The sequence below is a fragment of the Patagioenas fasciata genome, chromosome 3, assembly GCF_037038585.1.
Source record: "Patagioenas fasciata isolate bPatFas1 chromosome 3, bPatFas1.hap1, whole genome shotgun sequence".
Lineage (NCBI taxonomy): Eukaryota > Metazoa > Chordata > Aves > Columbiformes > Columbidae > Patagioenas > Patagioenas fasciata.
The window spans coordinates 32,754,842-32,771,074 of NC_092522.1; the positions used below are offsets into that span (position 1 = coordinate 32,754,842).

At 37.4% G+C, this 16,233-nt stretch overlaps 1 protein-coding gene across 6 annotated transcripts in view; it reads left to right on the forward strand.

The window, feature by feature from the left end:
* PLEKHH2 (pleckstrin homology, MyTH4 and FERM domain containing H2) overlaps nt 1-16,233 on the forward strand; it is a 54,790-nt gene that overhangs the window by 23,890 nt on the left and 14,667 nt on the right. For all 6 annotated transcript variants that reach the window (XM_071806073.1, XM_065835348.2, XM_071806068.1 and 3 more), the window contains 12 exons: nt 1,370-2,355; nt 3,366-3,441; nt 3,917-4,011; nt 4,643-4,787; nt 6,853-6,989; nt 7,975-8,085; nt 8,333-8,419; nt 8,933-9,091; nt 9,601-9,681; nt 12,751-12,930; nt 13,733-13,841; nt 13,946-14,058. In XM_071806073.1, coding sequence (XP_071662174.1) covers nt 1,370-2,355; nt 3,366-3,441; nt 3,917-4,011; nt 4,643-4,787; nt 6,853-6,989; nt 7,975-8,085; nt 8,333-8,419; nt 8,933-9,091; nt 9,601-9,681; nt 12,751-12,930; nt 13,733-13,841; nt 13,946-14,058 — 2,279 coding nt within the window. The remainder of the gene's footprint in view (nt 1-1,369; nt 2,356-3,365; nt 3,442-3,916; nt 4,012-4,642; nt 4,788-6,852; nt 6,990-7,974; nt 8,086-8,332; nt 8,420-8,932; nt 9,092-9,600; nt 9,682-12,750; nt 12,931-13,732; nt 13,842-13,945; nt 14,059-16,233) is intronic.

Genomic DNA, 16,233 nt, shown 5'->3' on the forward strand with positions numbered 1-16,233 from the left:
TTTCTGTGTATTTTATCAATGCTGGTGTCCCAGTGTTAGTTTTACGCCGTAACTCAACAACATAAACTCAGTAATATGATCAAGGTCAGAAAAAAGAGCAGAAAATCTCAGCGACCTTTTTGCACCATTGCCTCCTAGCCAAAGAAGGAGAAAGCTCCCTCATCAGCTCATGCAATTTTCCCAACAAGCTGGTAATGCCAGCAAATCGGTGTGCTGTTATGCTGTAATAAGCATAAGCAAGTCCATTGCAGTTTGCTACTTCCCTTTAGTCATGAAAAGCTCAGAAAGAGAACTCTTGCTCCATTTCTTTGAGTGAGTCCCACAGTCCTATTTATGACCTCAGCATTTTCTCCACAGTTAATCATGGTACCCAGAATTGCTAGTTGAGGTCTGTGGAAAATCAGAAACTGAAACACATTCTATTTATATTTTGTATATTTATGTGACACCAAGTTCATTATAAAGGTGGGTATATACTATTATTTTTATAGATGAGGGAATTGCAGTAAAAATCTGTTTTTCAAGGGAAAGGATAAGAAGTAGAACTTTAGGCTTGCCTAGATGGAAACAGATCACCTTTTGTGACTTCATTACTTTAATGTGGACTAAATTAAAATATTTGGTTTACCCAACCCACTTCAAATTCATCCAGCTATTTAACATTAACTTTCCCAAGTGTCTGTATAGACACCTGTTGCACCTGTTTTAACTCAGGGGGAGCACACAGGCCTCACTGACATGCTGCAGGCTATAGCGCTCTCGTGCAAAACCAGGTAAAAGTGAAGAGCAGAAGCAAAACTATTTTAGTATAGCATCTTTCCTTAAGCATTTTTCATGAGCCTCTCTTGTGTATCTGAAGCATTCACCCCTGGGAATACAATAATAGCTTGCAGAAGAAATTTCTGTGTATAAACACTGCAGAAATGCTCAGAATACTTGATCTGTTAACGTAAATATTTTCTGACAAGTTCTTACTAAACTTCCATTTTCTTTAGATTTAATAAAGTAGCTCCATTTACATGTCCTCTTAAGCCCTTAGGGGCTTCTGGGGGGTTGTTTGTTTTCATGCATGTGTGGTTTATTTTAAAATACAGCTCCACTCTGCTCATCTTTACATTTATTGCCGTTTTTAATTTGGCTAGAACTTTTGAGGAATGTCTGTTACAGTTTTTTGGCAAACATCATTGCAACTTCAGTTGCATCCAAAAATTGATAGTCTTTTCCTTAAGGTTTATTGTTTACAATATTGAAAAAAATGTGCTTATGCATTTAAAATTATTACTTACTATTTGTAGACATGATGACAAAATCCTTTAGCAGTTAAGTTTGCTAAAGTAATTTTCTTACGTTCATTCTGTTTTTCCTCTAGAGACGGGTATCCTGGAAACTACCTTTGCTGGTCCAGTTGAGACCAATAAAGGTCAAAAGTCATTGCAACAAAGTTCCTCTGCATCAGAGCAGAACAAAAATGTGAGAACAAGCTGTTCATCCAAAGACATAGACAGCGACATGTCAAAGAACTCCTGCACTACCGGGAGTGACTGGAGCTCAGATGAGGACGGAGGAGACAATAAAGGGCTGAAATCCAGGTGTACCTCCACTCTCTCAAGCCACACATCTGAAGAGAACGCAAGGTACAGTCGAGTGGGAAGTGAAATGTATTTGACAGCATCTGATGACAGCAGTTCTCTGTTTGAAGAAGAGAGTTTTGGTGTTCAGAGGACTCAGCACAAGAAGTTTTACTCCTGGCACCAAGGGTCCCAAAGAAAAGGCCAGAACAATCCAGGTGGAAAGTGCAACTCGGACTTCACAAGTAAAAAGAAAGACCAAGATAGTTCTTCAGATGAACTGAATAAGAAGTTTCAGTCTCAGAGGCTAGATTATTCATCCTCATCCAGTGAGCCAAATACCCCAAGCCCAATTTTAACCCCTGCTCTGACACCCAAACACCGAAGTCTGGCAACTTCTGCAGGTTCTCAGTGCACAACGCCATTGGATTCTCCCTCAAATTTGCCACCCCCAAAGTTACGGACTCCTAATGTGCTTAGTCTAAATTCAGCATTAGCAAAGAAACACCTAAGCCAGCCCCAGCTGAGTTCTGACAGAATGTTTGGTAGAAATCGAAATGCCATAAGCATGATACGGCCATGGAGACCTCAGGAAACAGACATTGATCTGGTGGACGGAGAAGATACTGATATTCTAGAGAAAATGGAGATTGGCTGTGATGAAGGAGTGTTTACCTACGATTGCCCTGAAGCACAAAATGCTGAAGCCCAGGAACCTTGTGATATGACAAAAAAGGGTGCTAGTAACAAACCTCCAACCCCTCCATTACATCGATTTCCTTCCTGGGTAAGTGTAACTATAGATATTTTTCCTACTGGTGAAACTAACTCATTTTAATGCCTCTCTTCTACAATTTTTGTTGCCCTGCCTTTCTTATTTTCTGATGGCAAGACAGGCTGTTACCTTAACTGGACTAAGAGGACAAAGTCAGAAGCAAGTTTGATTTAAAGCACAGCATTTCTGCTATTGAACAACATAATCACTATTTTTGTAGATAAGACTAATTTTCATCATGTCACATCTAAGTTATATATGTGCTTTTGAGTGTATCAAAAGAGGTAATGCTTGTGACTGCATTTATTTCTTTATCTTAACACCTGAGAGTGCTGGTGTTACTGCCTTTGCTGTAACCATTGTACCACTCACAGTCTAGACAATTAAGTTGACAGAAGAGAACTACAGATTACAAAAGTTATTGATCACATTTCCAAGAAAAATTTTAAAGCTTTCAATCAGGGAATTAAAATAGATATTAATATGTCTTACACAAAATCCAAAATTAGCTGTGTCAAGACTCACTGATTCTGCAGTTCCACAGTCAGACATTTATTAATGATTCATATATGAATAATGGATTAATGGAACTGCTTCTCTATGTATCTGTTTTAATGCGTTTTGGTTTTTTTTATTATAGAATTTCTTATTGTGGCCTTTTAACACAAAATGGTTCAAAGGTTGCCTCCTAATGGCATTTATCTGTTCTTAACATACAGTCTTCCATTAAAAAATATTCTCACTATAGCTTCTTTGGCCCATGATAATAGCAGTTTTTTAAATAAGATACCTTGAGGGCAAGCTTTGTGTGCAAAAAGGTTGAAATAGACTACAGATATGATGCATATGGCACATAAAATGAAGATGCATTTTTCAGCTGCTACTGATGACACCATTTTATCAACCAGCTTATCACATTGTTGCACTAACACAAAGACTAGGAGACTATGGGGAGGCTGAACAGAAGAAAAGTAATTGTTGTGTTTTAACTATCTGCCATCAAATCCATTCTGCTTGTATAGGAAAGCAGAATTTATGCTGTAGCCAAATCTGGTTTAAGGATGTCTGAAGCTTTCACCATGGAATCTCTTAACAAAAGTAAGTGGTCTAGCTGTTCGTTGTCTCATCAACAAAAATTCTCTTTTTATGGCGATTTGTAAGCAAGGACCAAAGGTCCCATGTTCCTCTAAGATACTTTTATGAAGATTCATTTATCTGCTATTTAAAACCTAGAAGATCATTATCTTCCCATTCTCTTCTATTACCTTGCCTCTTTGTGCTGGATTTCTACTTTGTTCGCTCCAGTTTTCTGTGCAGTTCATTTTGAAGATTCTATATGAGGCACCAAGGTAAGAGATTATACTTCCAATTTAAAAAGCGTTAGTGATCATCACTACAATTTATTTATACTCCTTAAAACCACTGAAATTTCAAAAAGCTATAAATCTTACATCTAAACCAGTTCAGGAGTTTGTTTTTTATAGCAGTTGTACAATGCAAAAAATTAAATTTTAATTTGGTTAATTGAGGGGTAAATTAGGAAGCTCATTTATACAATGTGTTGCTTTTTTAGGTGCTGTTTCACTACCTTCATACTCCATACCCAGCTTATATACATCTCTGATATATAAGAACATGACCACTCCTGTCTACACCACTTTGAAAGGGGTAACTGTATTACCATTTAAAGGAAATTTTTAAATACTATTAAGTTTCACATCCAGGAACTTGCTGTTTCACATTCACTGCTACCATGCCAAATATGTCATAAGATGATGTTTCAACATCACAGAACCCCAGAAGTAATGGAAATGTCAAATAGCTGGAAAAAAAATTATTGCTGCTTATAAAATGTTACCAGCCCAGGTCAATTCTTCTTAGGTCCCTTGCTGATTTTTTCCAAAGGCTTGTTAAGTTATTAAACAGAGCCACATGGTGCTCAATGCCATAATTAAAACTGTGTGTATGTGTAGAAATGTTTTTGCGTCAGTGCCAAAGCTGTTTATAGTCAGCCAGCAGTAACTAATCACAGCATTGTTTGTTTTCTGGCAGCCTTTTGTGATTTGGAAAGACCCATGGCTTGAGCTACCTCAGGTTTCTGTTTTAAAATGTGGGGCTGGTTGAGGGTACAGAGGGCAGAGGGAATTCAGTTTTGTGTTGACATTTCCATGCCAAAACTCACAACCCAAGTAAGAACAGCTCTGAATGTTAAGCCAGCAGAGCTCTGCTATGGTGTGGAGGAAATGACTGAGGTGCCCTTTATGCTATGTATCAAAGAATGTTGCGTTACTTCCTGCAGAAAGCAACTCAAATAAGCAACAGCCCATTTATAGATGAGTCGTCAGGATCTGAGGAAGAAGACAGCTCTCGGTCCAGCTCAAGGACTTCGGAGTCTGATTCCCGAAGTAGAAGTGGTCCGGGCAGTCCGCGGGCTATGAAACGAGGTAGGCAAAAACTGGAAGAACAAGTAACTTCTGGAGAGTTCGGAAAACTAGGCAGTTTACACGAGCTCCTTAGAAAAGGATTTCTTCCTTAAACAGCATGGATATCTTAAATCTAGGGTTTTATCTCAGCTGTCAAAGCCTAGATCTCTTATTTGAGCAGGAGAAAGGACTGTTACACAAGCTTTTTATTGCTATTATTACAAATGGCTTTTTAAGGCATTAATCAAGTAGCTGGAGGAAAAGTGACTTGTACATTTAAAGCAAGAAGCTCTGTTCTTTCTATCTATCTATCTATCTATCTATCTATCCATCTATCTATCTATGTATCTATCCTCTGTCATGCCAAGGACTTTGTGTGACCTTTAGCTGTCAGTAAAAACAGTCTAGGAAAAATTAATTGCCATCGGAAAAAAATCCCTGCATATATTCAAGTTTATAAATCAAAGTAACAAATTAACGCAACCAGAAAGCAGGTGGAAAAGTTCTCTCAATGGAGTGTTTGGTTGTGTCATCTCATGTAGCAATGCACTTCTTTCATTTTTACGTGGGGAGACAAGGGAGACTAAGATCTAAGATCCTAGTGATGCCAGGTGTTAAGGTCCTTCATTTTATGCTGCTTTAGAAATACCAAATAACATTATTCAGTAGTCCCCCTTAAACACGTTAAAATCGCCGTGAGCTGGAGCTCCACTCAGTCATCCTGTTGCAGGCAGACACAGCCACTGGTCCACTGGTTTTCCCATGCCAGCCACACGTGATGCCGAGTCCTGTTGTTTCCAGTGACGTTTTTATAGTTTTGCTACGTTAGTGTGAAAAGGACCTATAGTCCTTTCCAGCGGCTCCATCTTGCTGAGCAAAAACCAGTGCTGTAGCTGCAGACGCATCTCCTGTTGCGTGCTTGCACAACCCAAAAGGTAAATTAGCTGATTTAATAGCTGCTTTCACCTACAGTTTACATCTGTGTCTGCAAAATGGAACCATGCCCTTTGTTCGTGCTTTCTTCTGAGAAAATACTCCTTGCATTGTTTCATGCATGGAGACCTTTCTTAACCACAATACACATGTGTACATATCTTTGTTGAAATCACATTGTTTAAAAGTCTAGGCAGTCCCAAATTTCACTGGGTGCAAAATCAGCTTGATGAATATTTGGTATTAAAGACCCTGCATGAGAAAAGATGAACCCACTCTGAAAGCCCAAGTGGCTTACAAAAGCAATAAATGAGAAAAGCTTTCTTTTTAAAAAAATTAAATTGGCAAATGATTTTGGAAATTAATAGAACAAAGGAAACAAGTGATATTCATTTCAATCTTGGAGAGTAACCTTTCAGAGTAGAACACTAGTCAGAAAGTAAAACTCTACAAAAGGACATGCTCACATGTTTGAAAATAATTATTTCTATGATGAATAAGAGAGGAGTTTGAATCTTCATTGCTGATTCACTAGAACTGAAAACAGGGTGCATTTCTTTCAGGGTTAAAATTAATGAACTTTAAAATATATTGAAATCTGGAATTCAGATTTATAGAAAACCTCACTATAAAACTTCATACTAATTGCAAAATAATGAGAGTCACCTACAGCTTCAACATATAGCAGATCTTGAGCATAGCTTCTCAGTATACAAGCAGGTGTATGAGAAATCCAGATACCAGAGCAAATGATAGAAATGGGAAGGGGAAAGTTATTTAGTTTAATTAAAGATCCTATATTCATTTTCTAGAGAATGAGTATGATACATACACTAACTCCCTCCTTCAAAAAGGTGTTGTAACATAACATAAGGTGATAATACACAGAAGACATTTATTTGTTGTTTGATTCACAGGTACCTTAAACTCTTTAATTATGAAGAAAATGGGATTCGGCTATTAGCACTGTGCTAATAGTTTCATATTTTAAAAAGTGCTTGGTTCCTGATGGATTTATGTTGATACTTGCCTGCAGATCCTACTCAGATATTCTTTCTGCACGGATATTCTGATCTCATTTGTTTCTTACATAATTAAAACAAACAAACACAAAACCACACACACTCACAAAATCTTCCTTCTTTTAACTCAGGGGTGTCTCTGTCTTCTGTGACTTCAGAAAGTGACTATGCTATTCCTCCAGATGCATATTCAGTAGATACAGAGTATTCAGAGCCAGAGCAGAAACTGCCTAAGACCTCTTACTCATCTAGTGATAATGGAAAAAATGTGAGTACTAAAGACCCTCAGACTGCCTTACAAGTACAAATAGCAAAATCCACTAGCAATAGGTGGGCCATATAAGACTGGAATGGTTGAAGGAAAGTGGAGGATAATTCTGAGCTTTCTATATAATGAAATAGGTAGACAACTGCAGAAGACAGTGCAAAGCACCTAAGATTTTCCTTTCTTGGAACCAGATCTGTTATCAGATTGCATATGAAAGACTAAAATCAGCTTATTTGAATAGTTAGGGAAATAGAAGGACATTCCACTGAAGGAGTGAGAGGCATCAGTAGAAATCTGTGTGCAGTAATATGTTTCTATAGCTTCCTCATTCAGGGAGAACAACTTCAGGCATTAGAGAAATCGTAAGTAGAGTAACATGCAAGGACAGGTCAAAGAAACCAAACCATTACGGGGTACTGGTCTCTTTTTTAATGGCTTGTGTTAGTAGTTAGTGTCTTGACATACAAGTGGATTGACTGCCTGGTGATGGAGATAATTTATTTTAAGCTTTCTTCAGAGAGCAAAACTGTGAGCTCTGTTCTGCAGGCATACACACTAAAGTACGTCTGTGCAAAGCTCTGTATTACAGTGCTCTATATCTGGTCTGTAGGTTAGGCCCTGAAGTTGGGAAAAAATATATTACATTTGATTCATTTTGCTCCTTGTTTAATGTAAATAATTAGAAAGTAAAATCAAGAATCATATTCTTAATTTTTTGTATAGTTCTGGGCAAGTCATTCTCTTTCATGTACTATAGCTGTAAGCAGACATATTAATTAGTTATCCCACATGCATGGCATTTGTCTTAATTGATGCTTGTAAAAAACTCTTTTATTGGACTAAAGTCTCATTAAAGACTGTAATTATTATTTAGCATGCTTTTAAGTCATTAAATATCTGTGCCTGTCTGTATTTATACATATCTCTGAGGGTACAGGTATCTATGTGTACCTAACTACTTTTAATCTAACTTCTGAATAATCAGGAACCTTTGGAAAAATCTGGATATCTGTTAAAAATGGGTGGTAAAGTAAAGACTTGGAAACGACGGTGGTTTGTGCTTAAAGGAGGCGAATTACTATACTACAAATCTCCAGTAAGTACATGTAACTTTTCTACTGTTTAATATTAGGTTGTTTTTACTGAGCATCTAGGGCTGCTAGAAGGAAAAGAAATGCATTCCTGGTAAGTGATTCATGACTCAGTTCTCGAAGAGGTATATACAGTACTCAATGTCTAACTAGGAAGCATTCATCAAGATTAATGTTTAAATGAGTTCTATAATTATTTATTACTATTTGTTGGTAGATTTAAAATATTGTTTTTCCATTCTTTCCATACAGAGTGATGTCATTCGAAAACCTCAAGGTCAAATTGAGCTAAATGCATCTAGCCAGATTGAAAGGGGGGATGGAAAACAAACAATTCAGGTGCCTGCTTTGCTCAGCTGTGTTTCAACGGGTATTTATTCCCTCCATCCCCAAACCAGACCCCTTGTTCCAGTCCCTATTGCACTGGAAGTCCAAGTGTAGACTTGGAATTAATCGGTGCCCTTCATTTGAAACCCAAGAATCATTTCAGTTACAGAAACCATGGAAAGGCCTACGTGTAGTCCTGCTTGTATTGCCACAAAGGTCAGATGGTCACATATGAGATATAAATAGAGTGGTCTGGGGCCAGCCATTAGGGCTGAGACAAGTTGTTGAAAGGAGATAAATTGAGTTTTCTCAACTCTGCTGTCCTGGAGCTTTTCAGATAAAGCCTTAGAAAGGGTCTGTCTGCTCTGCCTGGCCATGGAATGTTTTCTTAATGAAAAGTACTTTGGGGAAAATAAATGCCCCAAAGTTGTGAAACTACGATGAGTAGTCTATGTTACAGCCCCCACACTTTGGCATCAAATGTATAATGTTCTTAAAGCTGAAGATTCTTCTGTTACTACATAGCTGACCACAGAAAAACGAACATATTACCTGACTGCTGATTCTCCCAACATCTTAGAAGAATGGATCAAAGTACTACAGAATGTTCTTAAAATTCAGGCTGCCAGCCCACTTTTTGTACAGCCGGAAGTCAAACCAACCATGAAAGGATTACTTACAAAGGTAGGAACACTCTTCTTCCCCTAATCTGCTTAATTCAGTACTTCTTAAGAATACTATCTAGAGGAAAACTGGCCTACAATAAAATAAATGCAAGCAAAAACAGACATGTTTTTCCTTTCCCAGTACTTTACAATGTGAACAATCCAGAAGGACTACCAACTCACCTATTTAGGCAACATTTTTCTTCTTGTTGTTTGATTTGATTTGGTTTTCTTTTTGTCTTTTTAATTCATTATTTCCTCTGTTGCATTCTCCATTTGTGCTTCAGTGGTATCCTACTTCACCATATGTTTCATTAGATGATTGACTTACCTTATTTCAGTGGAATGCTCTTTATACTTTAATTCTTTTGCCTTTAATAGTGTTGAGCAGTTTTAACCATTTGTCTAGTAATGTGGAAAGGAATCTGAACCAAGGCATTTATTCCCAGCATTACCGAAGTTCAGAGACAGTGAAGTATAGTCTGTATTTCTCTGGCTGTGCTTGTTCCTAATGTTCTGTAATTTCAGGTAAAACATGGATATTCCAAAAGAGTTTGGTGTACACTAGTTGGAAAAATACTGTATTATTTCCGTAATCAAGAAGACAAGGTGGGTCCCTTACTTGTTTCTTCAGTGAATGGAAGATAACATACTGAAATTGACTTTAAACAAAACTGTTACAGCTTTATTTAAGGTACAGTTGGCCAGGGTGGTATATGCCCATTTTGTCTTGAATACCAAACATCTATACTTCACAGATGGTCAACTTGGAAGTTTCCTGTCTAACAGACAGTAACCCAGGGCACACCCATTGGTCACCTTCTCTTCTGGGATTGATATATATTCTGCATCTTGTCCCTGTAGCCAAAGGGGGACACTGATTTGCTGGCAGTTCAGGTCTCCTTTTCTGAGAGGTGTGAGACTGGTCAGAAAAGACGTGACTGTCATTTACTTCTGGAAGCTGACCCTTTCTCATGTGTGGTTGCAGCGGGTGCTGACTGAAAGTTTCAAGAAATTAAATGTTCTTTACTCCTTCAATTGACTTCCAAATCCTGTTCATTGGTATGTCACGGTGCCTTTGCAGTGCTGTAAGAAAAGAGAGAAGGAAAAAAAAAAAGGCTAGCAGGATGCAGAGTTGGCTGCTTTGCAGATGTGTGTCTATGGGGGGGATCTTTTCCCACTCATCAGAATTATGGAAGAGGAGCTCACTGTCTACCACTGACCAAGTGAATAGAAATGGAGATGAAGGATGGCAAGAGAAAGGGATGAGAAAATTATTCCTGAAACCTATGGAAAATACTCCTTGAGGAAAAAAAGGAAGAAATGGGATCCAATCAGCTTTAATTCATCTCCCACCCTCCCATATCCTGGAGAACAAGAAGAGCTAAGAAAGAGCAAGACCTGGCTCTTCCACATTAAACCCGACCTTTAGTTCTCTACGCACACTTCTGAATATTGTTGGTCCTAACGTGTCCACTCATATTTATCTACAGACACAGGACAAAGGGCACCTCCTAGTCATACTTTTCATCTGTCTTTTGCTCCAAAGGCATTTTATTTTGTCATCAAGAAAAATGTTTTTAATGGAAGCTGGTCAGGAACAAGTTTTTGGAAACGTCTACAAGAATTCTTATTAATACCACTGAGTTTATGAATATTTGATGAATACCCTTGTTACCTAGCTCTACCAAAGAGACTGTAGATACTTCACAAAATGGTAGCAATCCACTGAGCCATTAAAACCAACAGTTCAAAAAAATACAGAAAATCTCATGTGTTATTTCAGATCGATCAAAATAATCACATTGGACCCAGTAATTCACAGTCTTTGTATAAAGCTAGTTATTCCCTTTGTAACCCTTTCCTTTTTTAGCCTTTTTTAAACATTCAGCTAAACCTTATTTCTAGACCTATATGAATAAGATAGCAATAACCATCCATCAAAACATATTATTTTAATTACTCTTTAAAAAAGTATAGTAGAGGGATGGGCAATTAAATGACTAGAGTATTAATCTCTAGCTCATCTGACAGAGATACTAAAATAACATGCATTTTCTCCTATGAAGACATCTCTATGTTTAAAGTATGTGGATTTATGTTTAAAGTATGTGAGTTTAGACATTTTACCATTGAAGATCTTGGGGTTTTAGCATGCCCTTTAGAAGCATCTAAGAATTTTGCCGGATACTTGTCAATATTTACCCCCATTTGGAATATGTTTTGCTGCTCTTTTGAAGCAAAATTGAAACTAATTTGCTAGCTTGTAATAGAATAAGAATTTAGGTTTTGTAAGCAGAATATATATGGAGAGTTTTCCAAAGCTAGTTTATTTCTCATTTTCAACAATTTGCTAATTAGAAACATGTTTGCTGTAGCTGAATGTTTCTGCACAGAAACAAATTACACAATGTGCAGTGGTTAATACAGTAATGGAGTCCATTTAAGTGGCTTCTTTTCAAAATTGAATTCAAATTAAAAAAATCAGTGAACTGCGTTTTAGTTAAGCTTGGTGAGTAAATCAGTCGACTATATGTATGTGAAATGGCATCTCTTGATTCTCAGAATCTCATCTTGTTCAAAAAGTTGAATGCTTCAGAAGCACCACAGAAAATTGAAATTACCACATGCATCTTTAATCCTTAGTAGTGAGAGCACTGGAATAAAGAGCCACCACTATGTGATGTTTTCTTCAAAATTAGTATATTATTAACTCCTCACTTTATTGAAGAAAGCCACCCTAGATTGATTCTAACTTGCCAGCAAAAATAAGATGCTGGTTACTGTAGTGCTCAACTGTCCTTTTACCAGAGGGAAACAAATATCCCTATTTCTGCTGAGTCCCTAAGCATGGCCAGACATCACAGACAACATGGGAACAGAAGCCAGGGCTTCTTCGCTGCACCATTAAATAACACTCTTGTGAAGATCCTGATGTCTGAATGGCTAGAGAAGGAGCAGTGGTGCTGTGGGAAGGAGAAGAGCTTTGCCTAAAATAGCCAGTAAGGACTGACATCCTCTGTCAGTCCTGTCACCCAGTTGTGAGACTGGATGCTGTATTTGTGTTGGTAACAGCTTCCTCTTGATAATGGCTATGAAATAAGTCTGTGAAAAATTCCTTCTGAATGGCTTTTCATATACAATATTTCCTGATAAATGATCATAACTTCAAATACAACTTAAGACTCAAGTACTGTGATCTATCAGACAGGAGAATGAAACCAAGAACATCTACCATACCATACAAAAAATTTCACTTTTGAATTTATAGCATGAACGAAATGAATGTATGAGCACTACACTGCTGTCCTTTGAAATGACAAGATTATTCAATGCTTGACCCAGGGAAGTTTTGCTTGGAACCAGGTATGGAAACTCTGAAGAATCACTTCTCTTCCCTAACAGACATTTATTGAACTAACTAGATACAGAGGTAGACCTGGAAGAGAATTTTGTGAAAAGCTCCCTTTCAGACTTTGGCATGTGTCGTTCTCCTGCTGCTGTCTGCAATAGCCAGCTTATCTGATGTTCCTTGGCAAGACTAAAAATGTCTAACTATAAATGGGTATTGATGGTAGATCATGTTTTTATTTCTATTTGTAGAGTAAGAAATACATAAATTAAGTGGGTACTGAAGCAAATATTTGTTTTCTCACCACTTCTGATATTTACTTTTAGTTTCCGCTTGGTCAAATCAAGCTTTTCGAGGCGAAAGTTGAAGAAGTTGATAGATCATGCGATTCTGATGAAGATTATGAAGCTAGTGGTCGCAGTTTATTATCAACACATTACACTGTTGTTATCCACCCCAAAGATCAAGGACCCACTTATCTTCTTATAGGATCCAAACATGAGAAGGTAATAGGAGGACTTTTTAACTGAGTTTCAGTAGCACATCTATGAGTATGGTGCTGTGATGCGAATATTGCTTAAAGAGGAAGAGGAGGACCTACAGGTCATCTGGCTTGTAGTTTGATGTAATAGGCAAGGAGAAGGTCCTGCTTCATTAACATTGATCAGAGTTTGTCTGTGAACCAATGCTATCATAGGTAATCCTTTTTAAAACATGAAAATAAGCAGGCTTGCCTATGTAAGGAGATGGTGCAGTACCTCAAATGTGCTGTAAATTGAGCATTTTGCTTGCATTACACAAACTTGTAGGCAGACAGCAGACCTTCCTGAGAGGTTTTGAGATACTGTTGTCTATTTACATGGATAAGACTAACAGTAGGGAAGACTTCCCTACTGCAGTGACAGAGAAATGAGAGGTACGGTTAGAAGCATTTCTATTATTATTGCTTCATTGTTCTCGGGTCATCTTGTAGACTTCATTTTGCTTTCTGGCCTTATCCCCAGGTTAGTAGGATCTGGCTGTGATTAAAAAGCACTTACATTAGCTTTCTGAAGAAGAAATTAAGAATGGCCTGGTAATTAACCATGATTTCTGAGGGTAGAAGAAGTCTGAAGAGAGCCTTGTCCAATCTTCCGTGCTTACTGTTTCTAACATAGAGACCATGAATACAGGTGTATTCAAAGAAAGGCAAACTCCTTTGGATTTTGATAGGAGTGTACGGCAGTGTTTCAAGTTGAGAGCAAAATCTTGCTGAAGCAGCTCCTTCCAACACAGAGTGAGTGAGCTGCTCTGTGTTCTCTACTTTAGGACACGTGGCTTTATCATCTGACAGTTGCAGCTGGAAGTACCAGTGTAAATGTTGGATCAGAGTTTGAACAACTTATTTGCAAATTATTAAACATTGAAGGCGATACCAGTAAGTTTGGTTTTGTTTCAACATACTAATCTTCTAATATTTACTTACTGAATGTACTTATGCACTCAATTAACTGCAAAATCTACATTATTTTATCTGCTTAGCTTCTCAGATTTGGAGACATCCTACGCTTTGCCACAGCAAAGAAGGAATTTCTTCCCCTCTTACAACATTACCATCAGAAGCCTTGCAAACTGAAGCAATTAAATTATTTAAGGTAAAACTATAGCAGATGCCTTTTTTATTAACTGACTTACTATTTTAACTCTTAGCTAAAGAATGGCTATCTGTTGGCTTACTAGAGATGTTCAACAGATAAGGAAAAAGAGAAGTTTACTCCTCTCTTTAGTGGAGGTAACTAATGGACAGTAGCAGGATGTCCCCACATTATCTGATGGAAGAGGATCACTTCCAGTGTTAAGAGATCACTTCTAGCTGTGAGGGAGCAGTTTAGTCTGCAACTTTGGACCTTTCTAATGAGATTATTGATAAAGTGCAAATCAGTAGAAAAATCCATGGCCGTCAATGATGATAATTTTATCATGAAGTTCATAGCCCTAGAGAACCTAATGGAGTAGATCTCTGTATTCAGAGAACTATCTGAAATACTATTTTTTCAGTGAAATTTCAGGAAAAACAAATGGTAGGTGAAAGTTCTGTTGTAGATATATTTAAATCAGCCGGAAGAAATTTTAAAAATCTGAAGAAAAAGCAAAGCCAAAGTTTCTAGTTGAAGCAAGTCACAGATGATTTCAAATTGAGATACAAGGCAGAGATTGTACTGCTCTTTTTAATTAAAAGAAAATATTTTCTTCATATGAAGTACCTATTCTTGAAAGACTAATTAGGTATTCTAGTAACAAAAACTGGAGAAAACATTACAGAGTAAAATTATTGAAAGTATTTCACAACAGTTCTGTGAAGTCACTTTTAAAGATTTTCATACACCTTTAAAAATACACATACCTCCTGGTAGCAGTGAAAAGGCTTTATGATGAAGAGAAATGTAATGATTCATAACTGCTGTGCTGCAGCCAGTTTCTTGAGAATTCTTGTATGCCAGTAAGACCTTACATCTTTCCCAGTCCAAGGCCAGACAGGTGGTTGATATCTATGGGAGGGAATGTGCTGCAATACCTTTAACCTTCTTTCTCCTCTCTCCTGCCCTCACCCAGGTAAAACTACTCCTGAACGTTAACTAATAGCCAGCCTATAAAGTCTGTTTCAGAGACAAAATTAAATCTTGCTGTTCCCCTTTTCTATACATTGTGAAATAAATTACAAGTTGGAAGGCATGGTGCTTGGATAAATGAACTTTCTCCACAGAACTTACACAAGGCTAAAGACCAAATTCCCTGAAGCATCAACTCTCTGGAGAATTTCAATGTAATGGTTCGGCTCAAAAAGGAGTTCAAAGCAAGCACCTTCAGTCACTGTTCAGTCACAGCCACTTGTAGGCAAACTTTCCAGCTTGTCTGTCGGAAATGTTTGAAGCACTTTAGAGAAGTACATCCATGTTATTTTCTGCAATCCTGCAGCATGAAACTTTAAAAGGGAATCTACTTCCCTGGTAAAAATTACTGTACATAGATTTGGAAATAACTTTTTGAAATATATTTCAGACCTAATTAAAATCACAGATGCTTCCTTAAAATAAGTAAGGGAAGATTTGTAGGACCTTTACTGAAATTTTCTATAGATCAGTTTGAAAGTCAGGTAGGGAATTGATTTAGAAAAAGATCAAGTCATGTTTCAGTTATTCAATTGCTGATAAAAATTAGTCCTTTGCATCCACATATTTTCAGGTAGACTAGAAATAAGATTTGGCTTCCGTCCATTTCTTGTATTTTGCTTATATACCTTGAAAATTCGTCAACTATTATAGAGAGTAAACGCAATGAGTGATACGTAAGCTTGTTTCTAATACAGCACAACAAATGCTTCACACCTGGCTTTCCTAAGACAGTACTGGGGATAGGTAAGGTTATACTTACCCACAGTAAAAATCCAGTGAAAGCCAAGATGCAAAACAAATGGCTCTGAGTAATGGTTTTCTGATCTGTGTACACTCTGCCATGTCATGCTTACTACTTGCACAAGCATTTTAAACTGGCTGCCATTGCAACCTGTACATTTTACCTTTTAAAGTCCTTAGAGGGGTAAGTTATGTTCAGCATGTGCTTAAACTTAACTACCACAACTGTGGCATCTCCTGCTAGAGCTCACTCCATTAGATACAGAATGAGAAGCATATTTTTTAAGAGTTGTTTTTATCTCAAGTTTCTCCATATAGATTTTCATTCATTCTGGCTCCTTTTCACCCCTTTTTGCAAGGGTCAGCAGGGTTTTCTTAGTCTACTGGTAAACTGACTAATTTGTTACACAAAACATC